This window comes from Anarrhichthys ocellatus, unplaced genomic scaffold (genome assembly GCF_004355925.1).
Source record: "Anarrhichthys ocellatus isolate YVR2014 unplaced genomic scaffold, GSC_Weel_1.0 scaffold30, whole genome shotgun sequence".
Lineage (NCBI taxonomy): Eukaryota > Metazoa > Chordata > Actinopteri > Perciformes > Anarhichadidae > Anarrhichthys > Anarrhichthys ocellatus.
Window position 1 is genome coordinate 1,261,886 of NW_022280060.1, and position 21,212 is coordinate 1,283,097.

Genomic DNA, 21,212 nt, shown 5'->3' on the forward strand with positions numbered 1-21,212 from the left:
TGTGTCAAAAATCTACTTTTTGTTGTTGTTTATATTGTGTTCCATTGACGCATTTGCTTGACAAAGTTCTATTTAATCAAATGCTACAAAGTAAAAAGTAGTATGTGTTGCAAAGGAGTATTGGTTGTTCCACTTAGAGGCAATATAGTTCATACTGTATTGAACAGAGGGTGCTGGGTGGGGGACCAATAAGTGGTTACATAAGTTTACCAGTTGTGTTTAATTCAAACAAAAATAGTAATTTTCCCGGCTTCACAATCCATTAGCAAAATGCAAAGAGTATGACACATTCGGACGCTTTTCTATTTTGTTAATCATCATGAGAGCCTTTAGATTTATCTAAAGATTTTTTTTTTGTTCCAGACCACGAGGTTGGGAAGCACTGAATATAACCCTAAACTAAGCACTATTGCAAATATTGCAAAATGTTTAAGTATGGAGGGACTGAAAAAGTTGTGGATGTTACTCAATAAAGTGTGGGAGGTAGGAAGAATCACAGAGACCTGTAAGGAAGCAATAATAATACTGAAAAGGAACCAGGGAAGGATGCCAGTGAGGCAACAAACTATGTACCTATTGCCTTGACATCACACATCTGTAAATTGATGTAACAGATGGGCAATCAGAGGATAATGTATTTCTTGGAGAAAGGAGGTATGGTGGTTACATAATAATGTGGATTCAAGCGAGGAGAGGACACTATGGATCAAGTGTTGTGTCTGCAGGATGAGAGGAGAAAAGCTCAAGTACGAATAAGGAAACAACATATTTCACACAGGCATTCTGGGTAATGATGAAAGAGTAGGCAAACCAGCTAAACGAGCTGATAATAAGACACAAATTAGTCTTTCACAATCAGAAGGAAAGGGCATTATGTTGAAGGAAATTAATAAACAGTAGCTGCAACACTGGGGTCAGGAGATGAGAGGAAGACACTTAAATTCCATAAAAAAGAGAGGAACAAGAAGAAGGAAAAAGACTATCATGCTTGAAAGAACAGGACACAGTAATATGAACAGCACATTTCACATTATATGGAAGCATCCAACCGGTTTTTGTGATCATTAAGGTACCAGAAACGTTAGAGCCGGAGTAAAGAACATACCGGAGTGTGGTGGAAGCGGGGAGTTTGCGTTAACTAACTCCAAAAGATGGCGGTAGTGCAACATTAAGGAGACAACCTACCTTTACAAATATCAAAGAAGAAGACCCACTTGCCCCGTTGCCATGGTTGCCCAACAACAACAACTCTGAAAGACACGCAGTTTCACTGAACTATGAGTTTCACCAAATCTCTAAAAACATATACGGACAGTCTCTGAAAGGTCCAGGTTGTGACGCAGCTCACCCCACAGCCTTGTTCTGGTTCACTAGACGGTTAATAGCTAAAAGCTATACTGCCAGAGCAGCGTCTTGTTGGTTATCTGTGTTTAGAGGAAAGGCCATCACCGCCGTGTGCACGTTCCCACCACTATGACCGTCTCAGCTGAAGAGGTGTCTTCTTCCGTTGTACGGGAATATCTGAGTCGGAAGGTAAGTTAGCTAACGTTAACTCAGGGTGGTGAACGGGCTCAGTGCTGAGCTGCAAAACCGTTACCAGAGCGAGCGAGCTAACGTTAGCCCTCCCCATGTCTAGCAATGCTAACGTTAGCTTAGCTCAGCGTTAACTCAGGTGTTACACTGAAATCTGTGGTTCTGCAGATTCTGTGCCACCAACACCAGAGATTCAGTGTTACATAATACGATGTAAAACGCTCTCGATACGCAGGGGCTCAAGAGGACGATCGCTTGTATGGATGAAGAACATCCACGCACAGAATCCAGTGTCAACAACAGATCACAATTGAGGCAGATCCTCAACATGGAGGGTCTCTATAGAAAGAATAAAGTAAGTCCTGCAGCTGGAGGTTGGCTGCTGTGTTAAAGTGACATTTAAAAAGAAGTCTGTTGCTGACCTCTCTGTCATTGCAGGCTCAGATCTCCCCCCTGAAAACATTACTGGAGATTATTGTGAAGCATCACATTGAGGGCCTTAAGAAGGACCAGATCACCATCAGTAAAAGTGATCCCCTGCAGTCTGCTCCACCTATGAGCCGGATTGCTAATTCTCCTGCAGTAACACCAACAGTGATGAATGACACACAGACAGAGGCTAGCACAGCTTTTGTAATCAGCAAACACATCAAATTAAGGTATTTCTCAAGTGTAGTTTTTTGATACATTATTTTCTGCTGTTTTGACTTTTTGAAAGTTGGTTTGAACATATATGGGATTTATCTCTCTCACAGGTCTGATATAGGAGACATCTGCCCATCTCAACCTATATGTACATCATTATTGCCTGAGTCAGATGGACTGTCCTGTCAAAATCAAACAGGTTTCTGGTCTTGTGACTCAGAAGACCATAAACACCAGCCACGGATGGCTTCCCTCCAGGACAATGAGAGCTTCATCAGAAGAGAACCAGAAAAAAAGACTTCCACCACTACTGAGAGCACCCAGAGGACCAGAATTAATCGAATTAGACGTGGCATGACTGCTGGACCAATAGCTAGCACACATCAGGTACTAGACTACTGATGGAGCTCCTAAAAACGTATTGATTCATTATATTACTCGTATTCGTCGTACTCTGTTGGGTTACTGATGTTTTTCTTTTAAGGAATCAAACAAAAAAAGGCAGAATCGAAGGCTAGAAGTGCCCCAGAAACTGCTCAGAGGAGAGGAAGAAAACAAGCAGTCCAGGGATGGACTTTTAGTGACTGGCGTACATCAAAAAAGCTCAGAGAGCGGCCTGACTGAAATCAACTCAGCTGACCGCTTGGGAGGGCAACGGGAGTTGTGGAGTGCACCAGAACGAGTGCAAACGGAAAACAGCTTTGAAAAAGTGCAACAAGACATACTGAAGACCACAAAGTAAACAGCTTTAAGCTAATACTGCTTTGTCTGTGGCACCCTCGTAGTTTTATACTGTTGAAATGATGTCCTACAGAGTTTCATTCATAAGTTTATGTACATTGTGTTTGTTTCTTAGCGTAAAGTCTTTGACCAGGCCGAGTGTGGCTGATTTGGATGTGGCTGAGATGGTTTTAGGTGAGTATATAGAAAAAAAAGGCTGCATCAATTGGCTTTTTTTTATTGTTTCCTTGTATTTGTCAAAAGCTGATGGTGTATTAATCAATTTCCAGATGATCTTGATGATGATGAGGATCTGCGAGAACTCTCCAAAGTGTCCTTTCAGAGAACCGTCGCAGAGCACAGCTACGCAGGCCGCCCGATGGACCAACACACTGCCATGGTTGGCGATTTACACCGGGGCTCCTTTTTGTTGCTTAATGCTAACAGTTACTGTGGTTGCCAGTGATTTCCTGTTTGTCTTCTGTTCTTGTTTTTCTCTTCAGGAATTGAAAGCGATTCTTATGGGTTGTGGCCTAAATTGTTTCAGTGTTGAGTGGAGGAACCAAGGTTTCACATTCTCAGAAACGCACGACCTGAGATACGGAATTGTGCAGAAAAAGGTTGTCAGTACTGCGCCATCCTTCTGAGATTCTGCAGTGCGTTCACTTCATATCATTAATTGAGCTTCGTGATATCATGTACTGTGTATTTGCTTTATAGGGTGGTCCTTGTGGAGTTCTGGCATCCATCCAAGCCCTTGTTCTAAAGAAACTGCTGTTTGAAAAAGTTGAAAGCAGTAACACGGGCCTTCAGTACGTTATCCTTCAATTCAGAGCTTTGAGCCATATTGTTAACCACTGAGTATTGTAATCACTTGGATGCTTTTTACAGACATTAATTCACATCAAGGCATGCTTTGTAGCCACTGTTAAGTATTGACCTCCGCATTTGGTATTAACTGTATTATTACGCCACACGACCGGCTTTCCACTCAACTGTCACTTTGTTCTCAGGAGGTTAAGACCTTCCAACACAACCAGAAGAAAGTGTCTAGCTTTAGCGGCGGCTGAAATACTGTGGAGGGCTGGCGAGGAAAAACAAGCCACGATTGCAATGTAAGATCATACTTTTATCCACTAAATCCTTTTATATCCAGACCAGTACACAGAACTTCATTACCAGTATTTAAGTAGGTCGAATGCATGTGAATACCTGGCTTAGCTGCTGAGAGTCGGGGTGTGTTCTATTTCAGATGAAGCATTGATTTAAACAATTTGGGTGCTTTTTGTTTTACCTCTATTTTGTTTTTTTTTTTAAACAGAAATTCAGGGAGAAATCATTTCACCCCAACTGGACGCTACAAATCTGAAGGAGTGCTTGAAAAGGTAGAGATGCCGCTGCAGTGCACACACACTCTCTGACATGGGGGTAGTAAAGTTACACTCAAATTGACCAAATGGAGTTCAGTTGGATTTACCAGCATATAGATGAGGAGTTTCATTTCTCCAACTACATCAGACAAACATTCTTCAACAGTATTTTAATGAGCTGTTTTTCATGCGGTTGAAGTTGTGGAATATTAGTATGTCTTAAATGTTATTCTGGATTTGCAAAACGCATTTGCACATTTGTTGTTTTTATTTTAAATGAAATGAATAATGGTGTAATAAACAAAGTGTATCTATATCAATACTATCAATTTACTTTTTACTCGAAAAGAAAATCTGCTGTGGAAGTTTTCTAATCACATTTTGTTTTAGATAACATGTTTCACAGTGGACAACATCAAAGACCTGCAGTTGCTTCTGGAGCGGCATATTGATCAAGCAAGAAACTTATTATTGACTTCTTCAGTTTAATTTTGCCCGTCAAATGTACAATAGATTGCCAACCTTTTGGCTTTAATCTGTTGTTCCACAGTTTGAGACCGGGGTGTTAGGATGCATACTACTCACCATATCTGCAGTTCTCTCTCGATCCATTGAAAAGTATGTTTTTTTTTTTTACCTCAATGGCTGAGCAAGATGTTCTGCATAAACATCACTATTAGTTAGATTGTGAAACTTCACCCTCATTGGCCTTTCTTCTGTCTTTAGAGTAAGAGACGATATGGACGTGCCCACCAACACACTCATCGGAGCCCACGGCTACTGCACTCAGGTTTGTCATGAAACTACAACTTGCAGGCTAAATAGTTTCAGAGCACTTGGTATTGTGTTTGTTTATGATTCAGAATTACACATTTGAATGAATAACGGAAGTGCAGGAATTGGTATTGATGACATTGGTTGAGGGACATAAGTGTCTCTTGGTGCATGCAGGACTTGGAGTAGGTTGCACAATAAAGGGATCTCAGTGTTAGACACAAAACAAGAGTAAGAGTAGCAATACTACGTAATGTTACTGCTGTATACACGAAACATTTTCTGGTTACTAAGATTGCATTTTTGTATTTGTGTACACCAGGAGCTGGTCAACCTGTTGCTCTGCGGCAGAGCTGTTTCTAATGTCTTTGACAATGACTTGGAGTTGGACTCAGGCAACGGCAACATGACTCTACTGAAGGGAGTCAAAGGCCACTGTGACATTGGCCTGCTGTCCTTGTTTGAACACTATAACATCTGTAAGGTGAGGGACAATGGTGGCGGCCTCTCTGCTCACCCAGTGATGTAGAAAACTCATACTTCTGGTCCGTCCTCAGTTGGATGATTAATGGCGCATCTTTGAGATGCACGTTTAATACAACAACAAATCTGCATTCAGAGAAGACTGGGGTACAGCTTGCATAACGAGTAACAGGACATTCACTTAGCTTTATACAGTACATCCCTTGTCATAAAAAATCACGTGTAACCACATCACCCTGGAGGACGCAAAGCGGTATTGTGTGTACCCTTTGGTCCAGAGACACCAGAGTCACCTCAAATATGGCACGCAAAGTGTTAAGGACTCTGAGGATGTTCAAAATATCAAACAGATGACAATGAACAAATAATACATTTCTTCATGACCTCGGGGGGCATTCTTTACTGTAATTATGGGCTTTACCGTAATTACAGGAAAGAATGTTCTTTAGACTATGATGGGATATATACACATACACTGCCTGAATATGTTTATTAAAACTACTTCCCACTCACAAGAGAAGGATAACTGAAGAAAATGGGGAGTAACAGGCTCTCTGGTTATCAAGCTGTAGCATAGCAACAAATCAAATTGACTTTGTGACGTGAAATGTAATTAGTAGGTCAATAAGCACATCATGGAAATTTGGATATGTTTTGATGAGGAACATGGCGTGTTGATCTTGATATAAGAATCTTCCTCACAGCAAACAATGATTAATTGCATATTTTAACCATTAAGCATAAAACTTGCACTAACTCAAAGAAAACAGGTACTTGGTGGTGTTTACCGGAAGCTGAAGCTGAGAGGAAGTAGAGCTATGAACCTTATACAAACTTTAAAGGCAAAGTAAGAAGGTTTTGTCGGTTGCGGTTTGTAAACACAACATTCAAAGTTGGCCCCTCCTCACCGGCTCAACGAGGGTTACGGTGCTCGCCAGCGGGCGAAAGCCAACCTCAGACTCACTCTCGTGTTGGATTGAGATTTGTCTGCTTGACGTTTTCTCCTCGCTAGATTTGTTTTTTTTTGTGGCACCGTGTCCGCCATCATCTTAGCTTCCTCTGGTCTCTATGTTTTTACAGAGGTTGACCCCAGAAACATCCCGAACACACAGCAATATGAAAAGAGAAGAGAAAATACAGGCAGTGGGCAGCCACGCTGCAGATACAGACACCAGCACACACTTCTAGTTAGACATAAGTGATGATTGAGAGGGATTACTGTAATATCTGTCTATACATTGTTTTGTTTTTTAGTAAAATCCTACTCATTATGTCTTTAATTATAGACCTTGCAAAAAATAAATGCTAAATATCTTTAACATTTTCAATTCTACACAATATTAACATACACAGTAAATACCAAAACATGTACAAAATGTATTATTCCGAACAAAATCTTGTTACTCTTACACCCTGGAAAACTGTGTCTCTACTGTCATGCACAACTACCATGACAGTTTTGATTTTACTCCTCTCCCAGTCCTGTAGTAGGTAGCAGCTCAAGATTGTGTGCAAGGCATTTAACACTTTTTGACAAGTTCAAAATAATAAGATTGATGATTGCTGCTTCACCCAGGGGACCTGGTATTTAATAGATTACTGTGTTCTACTTTCCTCTATCTTAGGTAGGAGTTTACCTGAAGACTCCCCGTTACCCCATCTGGGTGGTCTGCAGTGAAAGCCACTTCAGCGTGCTGTTTGGCCTGCAGAGGGAGCTGTTGACCAATCAGGGCCAAAGCCTGGAGTTTGAGCTCTACTATTACGATGGACTGGCCAATCAACAGGAGGAGATCCGCCTCACTGTCTGTATGTAACATCACTTGTTCTGCAGTGCACATGTCCTTTCTTTTTGAGTTGTTTATGTTTCTTGTCATCCTCTCATGCCAGTGAGTGACCACTCAGAAAAATGTGCATTAAGGTATAATGTCTGTGATCATAAGATCTTGTTTTCCTGCAATCTAAATGATCTGGGTCCTTCTCTTGTTGACGCTTGAGTAAGGTTTAGTTATTTTGCTGTTGCCCTAATTAATTAACTGAAAGGCTAATTAAGTGTGTGCATTTTTAGCTGTTGGCGAATCGGCCCTGAGTTGTCAAGATGCCGACACGGATCTCGTTCCTCCACTGGAGCACTGCATCCGAACAAGGTAACGATCGTTTGGCATTTCAAACAGACCAACACCCACGTGCACAGTACTGTCTGAAGATCCTATACACTACCAAAAACTGTGTTGTAGTTCGAATTCCTTGCATGCTCTAAATACAGCTTGAAGATGTAGAAAACCATGCAGAATGTATCCGAGTCAGCTCTCAATGCCTTAAACTGTTTGTTTTGTTTCAGATGGAAAGATGCATTCGTCAATTGGAATGACACAGAGCCTATTCTCTGACCAATCACATGGTTTGATGTTAATTTAACAATGGAACATTAACCGACAAAACATTTGCGTCACCAATATTCAATATTACATACATATTCTTCATATATAACATTGACTATTTACCCATATATTTTAGCATTATCATGTTTTTTTTCTCTTGTTAGTGAGACACAGTGTTGTTGGCCTGGATGTTCTACGTCACACAATGTATGTGCAGCTGGAAGGGTTTGGGCCCAAAGTGGGATATAGAAAGTCACGTCAGCCATAAAGCGTCATGCTGTTGCCTACAAAACAATGTTTGAGATAATGCAATGTACTTTAAAAGTAATAAGCAAAAGGTAACTTTTTCTTAAAATGTACAAGTTTGGAGGGAAACCGAACTTTTGTTACTGATGAAATGTAAATCGCAAAGATGCAGTATGGACCACAGTGGCCTTTTAGTCTTTACTTTTTTACATCAAGATATAACAAATTGTTGTCCATATTTTACACTAATTTATTGAGTTCCCTTGTGATATTTTAATCAAGAACACAAGACTGCTGTGTGTGTGTGTGTGTGTGTGTGTGTGTGTGTGTGTGTGTTAGTCAAAGAGAGGGATTGTTATGATAGACCTCATGTGGAACAGAAAATGGACAAATTAAGATGTATTTATGTAGCGCCAAATCATGTTATCTCATTACACTTTTCATTTACTGTCACAAGTCTAGACTGTATTTTTTTAATTCAGAGTTAAAGAAAATCATTCACACCTCTACCGTCTCCACACAGTGGCGTTTGTTTGTGTCCTTTTTAAATTTTTTATATATAAAGCTGCTTTTAACTGCCAACCAAATAAAGGAAATATTGCGAAACTACAGCTGCGTAACGTAATGGGTAACTTCAGTATTTTCCACATGTTTTTGTGTCCAAGAGATTTATAGGGACAACAATTTTTGAAATTGGCCGAGTATTGAGGGAGAACGCTGCAACTGTCAGCCGCAAACCGAGCTGGGAGGCAAAGTGAGCTGTGTCAATGCAACATTAGTGTATTTTCTAAAAGTCCATGGCCGGCCCTGCTAGAAACATCACTGTGCTTGGTTGTACGCATGCAGGACTACAATTCACTTCCACAAAAAAACACCCCTTTGTGCATTTGAGGAACTCTTTGATAGATGAACATTTATGTAAATGTTACACATTTTTCCAAATAAAGAAACAAACTCTGAACTAATTACGAATTAACTCTTAACTGTGTCACATGTCGGGGGTGAAAATACGAATTCAGCTGAAAGATGCCTTGCGGTTAACGGTGCGTTTAGTCTTTTAGCTATGGCAGGCGTCAGAGCACACACAGTGTGGGGCATGTCGAGTGGGTGGCAGGGAGACCTGTGCCAACACCTCCAGCACATGGGATCAAAGACACTTCAGCTGGCACACAGACAGAGCTGCATTCATTTTCACTTCCCTTCAAACTGTCTTGTGCAAATTGGACCTGAGTCCACATAATATCTTGGAAGTGCAATGTTCAGTGGGGTCAACACGTACACAAAACATCTTTGCAACAACAACACAATGAAACATCATGAGCTGCTCTCTTTATTAAATCTGTCAAGTCAATAATATCCATGACATTTCCATTTTGGTGCGATGAAAATGCTAGAAGAGCTCTGACGATTACAATTCATTCATCTTTCAACTGTCAAATTCCTAATGGGAGCTGTATTATCTGAATCTATATCATTGGTGACTCATGTAGGGATTCATGTATTCGAAAGAAGACAAAGGAAGTCCATGAATTAATCATGAGACATGGAGCGAATCAATGAGCCCGTAACAACAATTTTACAGTCATCAGGACTACTGCAATCACTATAAATAAGATGGCTTGTTGAATGAGGCTTTGGGGTCTAAGAAATTGGATTAAAGTGTTTACTTTTGCCACAAAATTCTTGTGCGGATGGGGGGGAGTTTGATATATGTCATGAGGGAGCCATGCTTAGGTCTTAGGTTATATGCTAGTCATAATCTTCCCTGAATAGTAGAATAGAATATTTTAGTACGTGCCAAAGGGCTAATCAAATTACAAATGTTTGTATGATTGCAAAGTCAATTAAAGCAAGGAATCTGTAAAATCCTTTTACTTGGAGAGCTGGTGTCATCTCAGAGCTGGGTTTTGCTTACAAAGGTCCAAAGTCTGCTGCAAGACTGTTGTTGCTGTCAGTCCAAATCACAGCGAAGGGATAAAAAAGGCTAATCTGTAACTCTGTCTCTTACCCTATCCGTTCCAAAGCACAGTTCACTTGGAGGCGACTAGCTCGTAGTTAAAACATTGAGGTCTGTCTTCTCTCTGCTGCTGAGCTTTGGTGCATCCGGGTGCAGTCTGACAGGAAACAAATGGCCCAGCTTTGGTCTCTATTTACTATTTATCGCACCAGCATTTCTCAGCGGTATCAGAAGAGGGATTTGGTGCTTGTGTGTAATTGTGTTAGAGTCCTCCCACATGCTGTCCCCAGTGCATCTTCTGTCTCCTCTCCTAATCTATGCTGTTTGTCTCCAGATAAGTGATATCCTCCTCAGATTAGGATCCGGTGTCCCTGCCCTGTCCACCTGGAGGGAAAGGGATCCCCAGTGCATCCCTGTGAGGTGAAAGATGTATTTTTAGCTTCCTAATCCTTTTATAGCTCAAGCAGAAAACACCACCCGCTTCCATTAATTGTCAGAGGTAATCATGATACAATATGCCAGACAGGAAGTACTTGTTTTTGCAGGTTTGACAATATTCAGGAATTTGATGGAGATGATCTGTTCTGGTCCTAAAGAGGCTGTGATTTGTGGAAGAAAGGCATGTTGTGTGTTTTATGGTCCTTCAGAGCCAGGCCATCTCATATCAAGCATACATCCTGCATGGATTGAGATTTGCAGATCTAAATTACAGTTCACAGCCTTTTGAAATGACGGCTTCTTCGGAAGCCTTTTAAATGATCTCCCAAAAAGCCACATGTTGTTGATTAACGAATGGTCAAATTTAATAAACTGTTCCTGCTTAGTCTGTAGAGATATGCTGGCGTGGGAACTGAGCTGTTCTAATCTTTGGTTCAGCGGATGTTTCCTTCAGAGTCTTTCAGCATCCCCGTGTGTGCGTGGCTCGATATTTATTTCACTGCCCTAAAAACAATCACTGTGACTATTCCCCAGGGACACGTCTCAATGCAAGATGATACAACATGACAAGAATAATGTTGGATCCTGTTTATTGTGTCAGGACTTTATAGCACTTTGTTACTGTAAGAGTAAATCCCTGCAGAAATGCACAGTGATCGAGAAGAATTGCATTACATAGCAGCTCTGATGCCTTTATCAGAAAGCCACAGTGAGGAAATGATAGCTTTGTTTGTTCAAATCTCTTAAAATTACCTTAAATATCGTCTGTTGGCACTTTTATTGTCTGTTCAGTTGGACATTATGTTCGTCGCATTTCAGATTTCTGCCAATTTACTCGAACATGTCACAAGTGGTCTGAGGTTTGAGGTCAGTCATACCAGCACACTTCATTCACTGGATTATGTTGATTTGAAAAAGGTTTGCTTGACATACTTACGCGTCCCAAACGGGATATGTCAACAAGAAACTCTTGCCAAAGCAATTTCGAAAAGCCAAAGAGAGCATCTCAGAATGACATTGAAATATGGTAAATAATGTAATCTCAGAAGAATACTACAAATGTTTAAATTGCCTTACACGTGTAAGGAGTTTGTTCAGCTTTTAATGAGCTTATCCAAAGTACTGTATATTAGCTTCTATTGACCTTGAATTGCTCAACATCCTGTTGAGTCCCATAGTCCAAGATATAGCCCTAACCATTGCAACAGACTCCCAATAGAGGGAATACAGCAACGGAAAAATAATTTTAGAGGAGCAGGGGCTGCGTCAGTAAGGTGCTGAAAAATATAAGAGAATTTGACAAACCAGAATGTGAGGAGAACAAAGTTCGTAATGAAATCCAGTTTTAGTCAGTGCTTTTTAAATTACACTGAGCGGAGGACAAGACAGAGTCTGGGATAAATGTTGGGTCGTCATTAAAAGACTGCGCACTCTTAATCTGAATCCTCTTTATATTTTCCCTCTTTCCCCTCATCTCCAATAACAGCAAAATATGCTGTGCTTCAATATTATTTATTGTTCAATACTGCAGTGCATAATAATCTCTGTTGTCATTCCACATGTTCTCATTGTCGGCAATCACTCAAGTGCCAAATAAAATGTAATGACAACGAAGGAGCATGACAGATCTTTCAGACCAGTTTGAGAATATAATATCAGCATAATAGTGGAAAAGGAATTCATATACAAGGAGAAAAAGAACTTCCTCTCCATCAGATATGACTTTTATAACCAAAATATGATTTTGAAAGTATTATATACATACCCTTTCAATAAATAGGTGTATTTAATATTAAATTGATATTTCATACAGGTACATTGAAATAAAAAGCACATCCATTTAATAGCCAACAATGTCCATCAGCATTTTCAATAATGACAAGAACAACAAAAATAGAAACGCTATAAACACAACAATGTTTATATGACTGCTGTGGATTTGAAGGCACTTCCTTGGCAACACATTGATCCCTCTTCCATTTTTTTGGGACCTGAAATGAAATAAGAAAAAAGTTAAACATCTTGATTTTCAGCACACTTTGAAGCTGTATTTTAGAGAAAATAAACCTGTCTAGTATTGGCAAAGATGCATCGGCCTTTCTGAGAAAGTTCTGTTGTCAGCTTTTAAAGAATTATTACTGGTCTGCCATTACTGCCATTTCTCGATGTTTTGTCTAAGCTCATTCAGAAATGATCAGGATGACTAAATAATGAATCCCGCTTTCAAAAGCCCCTCGATTGTGATATACGTTTGTCAGATTTCTCAGAACAGGCAGGATGTTATCTGATTCACTTGAGAAACTGAATACCTGAGAATGTGTCAGCCTCTTTATTTTTTATAATCACCAGAAGTCCTATACCACAAAGAACTCAAATTAACCTAAATGGACACTTGTGCAGATGAACTCTCTTGCAGCAATCACTCACCAGGTAGACCTAATTGCGTTCACCGAGAGCACATGCTTTTACTTCATGTTGCATTTAGGACTAGATTGAACCCATCAGACCTGCTGTCATGGAAGATCGCCATTAACAAAAGGGATGACTATGTCCAAAATCACTGCACTGACGATTGTCTTAGTCCTAGCTTTGTCCTGAGAATGTCTATTTTTAGGTTTAGTGTGTTTAATGTTAGCCAAAGAAGCATGTAGCAGTGTTTTTGATTGATAAGAAAGCCACCCTCATCTGTTCATAGTTCTACTTTTCTTACTTTACCCTCAGTGTGCATTATAGTTTTCATAAAATCTTTGTTTTCCACTGATAAGATGTGTAATGTTTACAAAAATCAGAGGAAGTGTTGTTTAATGCGGCAAGGACGAAAAAATGTCAGTTGACCAAAAGATGGCATGACATTGTCAGTGGCACTAAAATACTATAATGTAGTAACTGTAGTGGAAAACTAATGTCCAGTTGAGATTATCAAACTAGCAAATTCTCACAAATATATATTTATCTATATAATCCTAATATCTATATCAAATATATAAAGACACTATCAACCATCAAATGCATCGTTTTATCCATGACTATCCACTTTACATCCAAACAGAATACACATTCATTAATCACAACTGTTTTACAAAGAGCTGGTATTATACGGTTGATAGAAATAGGGCTGAAATGGTTGATTAGTCACTTAGTGACTCGACAGAAATATAGTCATTAACAATTTTAACAATACATTTTGGAGGAAAAACTCTAAACATTCACCGGTTCCATTATAAACTGAATATCTTTGGGTTTGAGCTGTTGGTCAGATTAAATTAGACATTTTAAGACTTATTGGGCTCTGGGAAATTGTGATTGAAATGTTTCACCATTTGTTATTTTTCAGACAAAAAAATAAACAGATTAATCCATAATCTAAATAATCTAAAATAAAAAAATTAGTTGCAGCCCTAAATAGTTTGCAGATTCAGTAAGAAAACATTTGACCACCACAATGTTGTCATATAGGATTTTGGAAAATAACTGCATGAAATCCATTTCTTTCTGTGATTTGTGTGCAACTTCAGCCAACCATCACTAATGCTGAAGAAATAAAGATAATATACATAACAAGACGTGTTTCAACACGAACAACTGCAAGATATTCTATATTCTTAAAGCATACAAATGTTGCAGACAGATGCACTTCAGACATGTTTCTGATGACATGAGCGTCAGTCTTTATGTTTCGGATTCTGTGAGCTCCAGTTTTCTTCAGAATTCCTCCACATCTCGCTGAGAGAATTTATATAAATATATAAACAAAATAGTCTATTTAATTAACCATTTTACTTTGCCACAGGGGATGTTGGCAAGAACTCAGAGTGAATTGAACCCCACCCAAGAAGAGGAAAACACTTTTACTCACATGCAATATCTACGATTGCATGCAGAGTGGACTCATTGCTAATCGTGTTAGCAATCTTGCACATCTTTTGTAATCTGAAAAAAAGAAAGTGGGGAAAAAAAAACAAAAAAAACATGAATATGTTATCATACCATCTTGTATCTAAAAGGCCCAAATATATAATTTGCGTTCCAATTTTCCTATAAACAGTTATACAGGTCAGGTATTTTTTCTCTCTCTGATGTTTAAAAATCATACAACTATCCCACAGTAAGTGAGAAATGTTCGTACCAATGAAAAAGACATGAGGCAGAACTGACGTCAGAGGTGTTGCAATGTAACAGAGCAGCTCTGCATGTAAAGTACACAATCGCTCATGTTTTCTAATATCATCATCAGCAACATTAGCATGAGAGATGAGCCATACATTCAACAATACTCTGCGTCATCCCAATCCAACAGACCGACAAATGAATCCCGATTGTGTCCACAATGTCTCTGTGTCTAGCTTAAACTGCTGTTTAGGACATGTATTCATTGCTTGAAGTCTGACTTGCTTACTTAACTGCATCACAGATGCAAAAGGCAGTACAAGCAGACAGTCTTCTTTCTGTCATTCACTCTGTCCACAATAAAGGCAAGTGTAACTATAACAATAATGATATCCATATGTGACAAGGGAGCATTGTTTGCAATCATTCTCCGATGTCTCCTTAATTCCCAAATGTATACATTCCAGTAAGGATTGCTCCATCCGTTGCAAACTGTGGTTATAGCTCTGGTTGCTTAATTTTTTCCAATTTGGGGTTCGGAACCCTCCATGGGGTCGCAGGGTAAATAGAAGTGGTACATCTAAAGGGGAATATGCTACATTTTTGACTATACAATCTTTTTTACAAAAGGTGTGGAAAAAAAATATCCTAACCTCCATCAGGACTGTGTGGGTGTTTGAAGTGATTGACAGTGGCAAACAGCTCAGCAACTGTTATCAGATTTTGATTCAAATATTGCTAAATCCTGATATAGTGTGGAAGTACGTCAGATCAACCATTTTCAACTAAAACTTAGCAAAAACTTCCACCTCAATTGAAATAATCCAGCGAGGTGTCTGAAAAGAGAAGCCAATACGGAAGTGCCTTAAACTTGCATTCTTTCTAATAGCCAGCAGGGGGAAACTCTTCTGGTTGTGAAAAGAAGTCTGATTGCATAGATGTCTTTGAGAAAATGACTCCTTCTCACTCAATTTATTACCTCAGAAAACACTGTAAACATGAGTTTATGGTCTCAATCGCTATAGTTTCAAGTTGTCTTTAATACAGCATGATATTGATTTAGCAAATTATGGGCCCATTTAGAGTAAAATAGACTATAAAGCAGGGTATGCTTTAGGGCGTGGCTACCTAATGATTGACAGGTCACTGCCATGTTGATGTCTGGTCTGGGATTTGTCCGTGTTATATTCTTAGAACTTTAACCCTTTCAAAGTGAGTTTTCAGTTCATGAAAGTTAATTGTAACATTTTCATTCAACTATAAAATGTCTTTTTCAATGTTCGGTTGTACTAATTTCCACCCTCTCGTGTCACTTCTGGTTGCAAAAAGCCAAGATGGCGACGGCCAAAATGCCAAACTCGAGGCTTCAAAACGGCAGTCAACAAACCAATGGGTGACGTCACAGTAATAACTTCAACTTCTAATATACAATCTATGAATCCAACTCTGGCAACAGTTGTCACTCACAGTAAGAAGCTGGTTGAAAATAAAATAAATGTTCTGGGCCTTTAAAGCACAATACTTGTGATGATGAAGGATGGCACTACAGACATTGAGCACATTATAAAAAGAGCACCATGAGAGGAAAAGGCATACATACATGCTGGTCTTGAGCAATCCCTTGTGTTGTGATAAAGTCTATGAAAGTGTGTTCTGCACTCCGACGAGAACTTGACTGGTCCTGCTTAATAGAAAAGGTCTCATCAGGCAAAATGATCAATATTTCAATTATTCATCAACTTTCTTTTCGGTAAAACTATGAAAACAATATGAGAGGATAACATCTTAAAAATGGCGTTAAACAGCATTATTAGAAACAACAAAGGGGCGGGGCGGGGGGAGAGTAAAACGTCCCACTGACTGTGGTTATTGATACGACAATAGTTTAGAACGTCATAGATGGTATTGCAAACGCCAACTCAGTAGTATCTTGTCCCTCCAAACTGTTAAATTCCCAAGCAAAATCGAAATTGCTAAAGTTACTTGTTAATATAGAGCTGGGAATAGACACCACTTTACAAATTAAAAAAAATACTGAAATTTTGATTTATGTGCAGACAAAATTTTGAGAATTTGCTGCCGGTGATCACAATGGAAATAAGTAAATTACAACGGTGGTTTGACAAATTATAAAATTTCAACAAAACCATGCTTATACTGTTTGTAAATTGTAGGATAAATATTACCATACACGTTATGATAGACAATGTTAACATAGAAAGGGTATTTGAAAATAAATTTCTGGGCGTGATATTAGACCACAAAATCTGCTGGTAACCTCATAAGATATGCAAAGTACCAGCAAAGTAGGAGCATTGCAGCTTTGGGAAAAACAAGGCACGTTCTGGATCATAAAGCGTTACACACTCTGTATTGTTCACTTGTATTACCGTATCTGTAAAAGCCATGAGGATAGTAAACAATGCAGGATATTGCAAAGACATCAACACGCTGTATTTAAAGTCACATGCTTTGAAGTTATGGATCTGGTAGAATTTAGGACAAATTATGTACAAAGCAAGAAATATTGTAGTTTATTATAATTGTTTATAATAGCATTACAAACTCATTTATTGACTTTAACTTACTTACAATAGCATTGTTAAACATTAAGCTTTTGTATTGTTTTATAAAGATTAATACATATCTTATTATGCATTTATAAGCAGTTAACTATGCACTCATAAACACTTAAATAGCCTTAACACAAAATAATGTCAATCAGCATCCTATAAGGACATATAAGGGCCTTTCTACCCATCAACTAATGCTTATTACAAGTACCTTCGTATACAGCGAAAGTGAAAGATAACAGTGCAATACCACAGACATGGTTTAGGAGTCGGGGTTCAGCTGGACTTGGTGAACAGAGGACTTGAGTCTTCAATTATAAATCACTTCTGAGAGTTTCTGCACCAACATTTAAACCTCCAGATTTTCACACCAACAATGAAGTCTCTCACAGGTCCTGAGACAAATAATCAGCTTAACCTTGCACTGCCTTCAACTTAATTCTGTCGGCTTTATACCATGTGCCGTCTCTCTGCACTGCTGCCCTATAGCTAAGCCAGGCAACCCTCTTCTGACCCACAGGAGTGCCAGTGTTCATGAAGCCTCCAAGACTTAAGCATACTGTATGTTGGCTTTCAGGAATGATTTTCTCAAAGGGGTGAAACTAAGAAATTCTTCCGCCAAAGGTCGCATTGAGGACGTAATGCTCCAAAGCATGTCTGGAAAGGAAACTTTGCACTCTTGATGTTTTCTTTGATGGTGACTTTCTTACCTGTGAAATGCTGAATGAATTTGCCTTTCATGTTTACATCTCTAGGAACGATTTCTGGAGAAGAAAAATCACTGTTAGCTTGTCAATCAAAAGTAATTTTACAACAACAGAGATTGACAAAAGTTACACAGTAGTCACGATAAATATGATTGTCATTGTCGAAGTCGTCATCCTCCTCCTGGATAGATTATTGAAATGCAGGGAATTTATTAATGTCACCCTTTTAAGGTCAACATGTGACTGCACTATTATTATTCATGATTAATGTGCTTGATGATTTGGGGCATTAACATTTTTCTACATAAAAACATAATGTCCAACTACAGCAATCTAAACAAACATGATACATCAGAAGAATTGTTTATATGATTTACATTATAATCTCTATGGAGATCTGTATTGTTAGTGGGGCCATTTCATACAGTCTAGATGGGGTAATGGCATCAAGTCCTTTCTAGTCAATGTCCATGCAGACAACACATGGCGGTATCTGATAACACACTGGCAACTCTAACAGGCTAAAGAGATTATTGTATGGGAGTTTAATTCTCATCAGACTAAGTCCATGCAAGTAGTTACCGGGCTAACGTTACATTAGCCCCCAGACACCGGAACATAGAATGCTGTTACTGCAGGAGGATGAAAGATAACAATTAAGCCAATTTGAAAACCAGCAGAGGAAGTCATTTTCAAATCACCCTACCCAGACTGATCAAACACAACTATGTATTTTAATATTCTACAAAGAGTTATGGAAATGTAAGAGCAGACTGTGACCATCAAGCCAAAACCCAAATGTGAAGAGTGAAAATGACAGCCTGGATTACATAAAGCCAGCTAACATGGTTTATACTGCACCAGTGTACTGCATTTCCAAGGCAATAATAAATGCATGTCAACAAAAATGAAAGAAAAGTCTATAGCTGCCAGTCTAAAACTGATTTCTTGTTCCATACATATGAAATTCGAAACTAACGGAGAAAACAGTTGTAAAATAAACACCTTTCCTTAGGTCATGTCTTTCTGCAACATGTGGTCACTCCATGGCTTCTGAGTAACATGCAAAGACAACACACACCCACATCAGTGGGTTTACAGATGTTTCTCCTTCCTCCTCATTGTGTTCAAAACATCTATCCTTGCACGACCATGGATCTTTTGGTAGTGTCACACGCACCATTTGCCAATATGTTGCTTTTAATAACCTCAAAGATAAATTCCATCCACTCAGTGGTCTGAGAAAGGTACTTTTCCAATTGCATAAGCTGGGGCCGACACTTTGAGCTTTACGGCGTCTGTGCAACATCACTACAACATTATCTAACTGACAGTGATCAAAAAATGATCTAATATTGCAGATAAACAACACCATATGTTCACTCTGCTCTTAATAAGACTCCCATTGCACATACTGTACCACTGAGGCACAATCCTACACCAAAACCTCAGGAAGCTTCGTCTGTGATCTCAGATAATTGAAGAGGTATGTATCAAAGATTTAGTTAAAGGGCTTAATTCCAGTCTGAACATAATGCTTCATTTAACCAATAACGGCAAAGATGCACTAAACTCATTCTCCCTTGTCCGACACCTCCGACATGGGTCAACAACCATTCATGTGAGGAGAAATGAACAAGGATCTATTTGAAGGTAATATTTGGAGCTGAAAATCTGTAACCTGGACCGGACTGTTCTTAAACCTCCTCGTATGGACTTATTCCGTAACTACATTCAAAAAAGAGTGAGTGACTTTGATACAATGCAGTAAACTAATGTGACTCAACGACAGCCAGTCCTGTCTCTGCTCTGCCGGATGCGTCTTGTGGAGATGCTTTCGATTGGAGATGCTTTCTGAGACGTCACAGCGCGTTTTGTGTGCGTGCAGGGCGGTCATCATTCATGTTTAAGATTCCACGATGAATCACACTGAATGAATCATTCACAAGTTTGGCACATCGATGCTCCTCCTACATGAGTTCCTAGTACCTATCATGTCTCCGTTCATCGATCAATCGCAGTTTGAATGATGGAGCGATATGTCCAAGACATGGGGTGAAAAAGTATCTCTTAGAAATAACAACACCATGTATGATAAATATAACATAGCTTCTTATAGAGAGTCTATGGATATAGCCCCTTTTCCCTACACATATGAAGTATACCTTCATTATTTATTTTAACTACTTTAAATTGAGTTGGACATCGAGGACAGTGAGATCTGAACGCTGTACCCTTTCTTTTAAGCATATTCTTGCCAAATACCATTTCCATATGTCTTGAATTAATATGCATACACCAAGTTCCATAAGGCTCATAAATAAGGTGTACAGCACAGACCAGACTAATCCCACAGTCTCCCACAGTAAAATGGGGATTATGCTTTCATCAGGACCTAAAAATAAATCATATCAGCTTACCTATGAGTCTACTGTTATCCAGCCTAGGAACATAGAAAGGCTTTTCACGGGAGGAGAACTTCGTGTCTTGGGCGGAGGTGAAGAGTTCACTGCTACAGCGCCTGGAGATGCGTTTGTCCCGTTGCTGGCTGTCTCTGATAACCTGTAAGATTAGATCCAACAGGGTCCTTCTTTCTTTCTGCTTGACGTCCTTGCTGTCCATACACTGGCCCGAGGTGATGAGCAGAAAGAAGATTGTCAACAGAATGTGCCATTTCCTCTCCACCTGCATGACTTCACTGTCTGAGAACATAAGCAAATAAGTTTGTTTTTTTATACACATGCTATTGAGTCTGTTTAATTCTAACAAGTAAAAAGATTGCTGTTCACTTTGCTTCATGCTGAACCCCAATTGCTTGACATTCCCAGAATTACTCTAAAAAGAAATCCGTCAGAGGTAACATACATAACCTCTAAAAGTGGAATAAATCACCAGAATGCACTTCACGCAGCAGTCGCATTTCGTCAATACATGGGTAAAACAAATATAAGTCAATCTAACTTTGGACTTACTTTAGGAGTTAAATGTGCGTATGTCTTGAAACGTGGACACAGTTGTCTTCAGCAATTTCTTCCAGGCGTTGTGGTCCGGATAGGGGAGAGAGAGAGTACAGCCGGCAGATTGTGCTCACCACCGTCTTTCTTGAAATAATGCGTCCCTATTTATACGAGGAGCCACCTTCTTGAAGGTAATACAATCGATTTCGTGTGGGTGGTTAAGCAACGTTGACATCTTTGGTGCAATTTCTTCCGGCGGCATCTGCTCACTTTGCCACGCGCCCCTCCTTTACGCACCAACACATCACTAGTTGTAGTTTTACC

General features: G+C 39.3%; 2 protein-coding genes across 2 annotated transcripts; one reads left to right on the forward strand and one right to left on the reverse strand.

Annotated features, from left to right (window-relative positions):
* The first annotated feature begins 1,218 nt into the window (after nucleotides 1–1,218).
* mindy4 (MINDY lysine 48 deubiquitinase 4) lies at nucleotides 1,219–8,123 on the forward strand. The gene is made up of 18 exons (XM_031864218.1): nucleotides 1,219–1,533; nucleotides 1,769–1,888; nucleotides 1,972–2,192; nucleotides 2,289–2,565; nucleotides 2,663–2,916; nucleotides 3,035–3,093; nucleotides 3,189–3,298; nucleotides 3,402–3,518; nucleotides 3,619–3,710; nucleotides 3,912–4,013; nucleotides 4,220–4,283; nucleotides 4,659–4,724; nucleotides 4,819–4,886; nucleotides 4,995–5,058; nucleotides 5,365–5,526; nucleotides 7,151–7,331; nucleotides 7,591–7,669; nucleotides 7,864–8,123. Exons 1-18 carry the CDS (start codon nucleotides 1,474–1,476, stop codon nucleotides 7,910–7,912), a joined length of 2,145 nt encoding a protein of 714 aa, XP_031720078.1. The 5' UTR covers nucleotides 1,219–1,473; the 3' UTR covers nucleotides 7,913–8,123.
* Nucleotides 8,124–12,360: 4,237 nt separating this feature from the next.
* alkal1 (ALK and LTK ligand 1) lies at nucleotides 12,361–20,977 on the reverse strand. The gene is made up of 6 exons (XM_031864280.1): nucleotides 20,904–20,977; nucleotides 20,352–20,633; nucleotides 17,935–17,988; nucleotides 16,252–16,335; nucleotides 14,401–14,474; nucleotides 12,361–12,535 (listed from the first exon to the last, which is right to left on the reverse strand). Exons 2-5 carry the CDS (start codon nucleotides 20,620–20,622, stop codon nucleotides 14,410–14,412), a joined length of 474 nt encoding a protein of 157 aa, XP_031720140.1. The 5' UTR covers nucleotides 20,623–20,633; nucleotides 20,904–20,977; the 3' UTR covers nucleotides 12,361–12,535; nucleotides 14,401–14,409.
* Nucleotides 20,978–21,212: the final 235 nt, after the last annotated feature.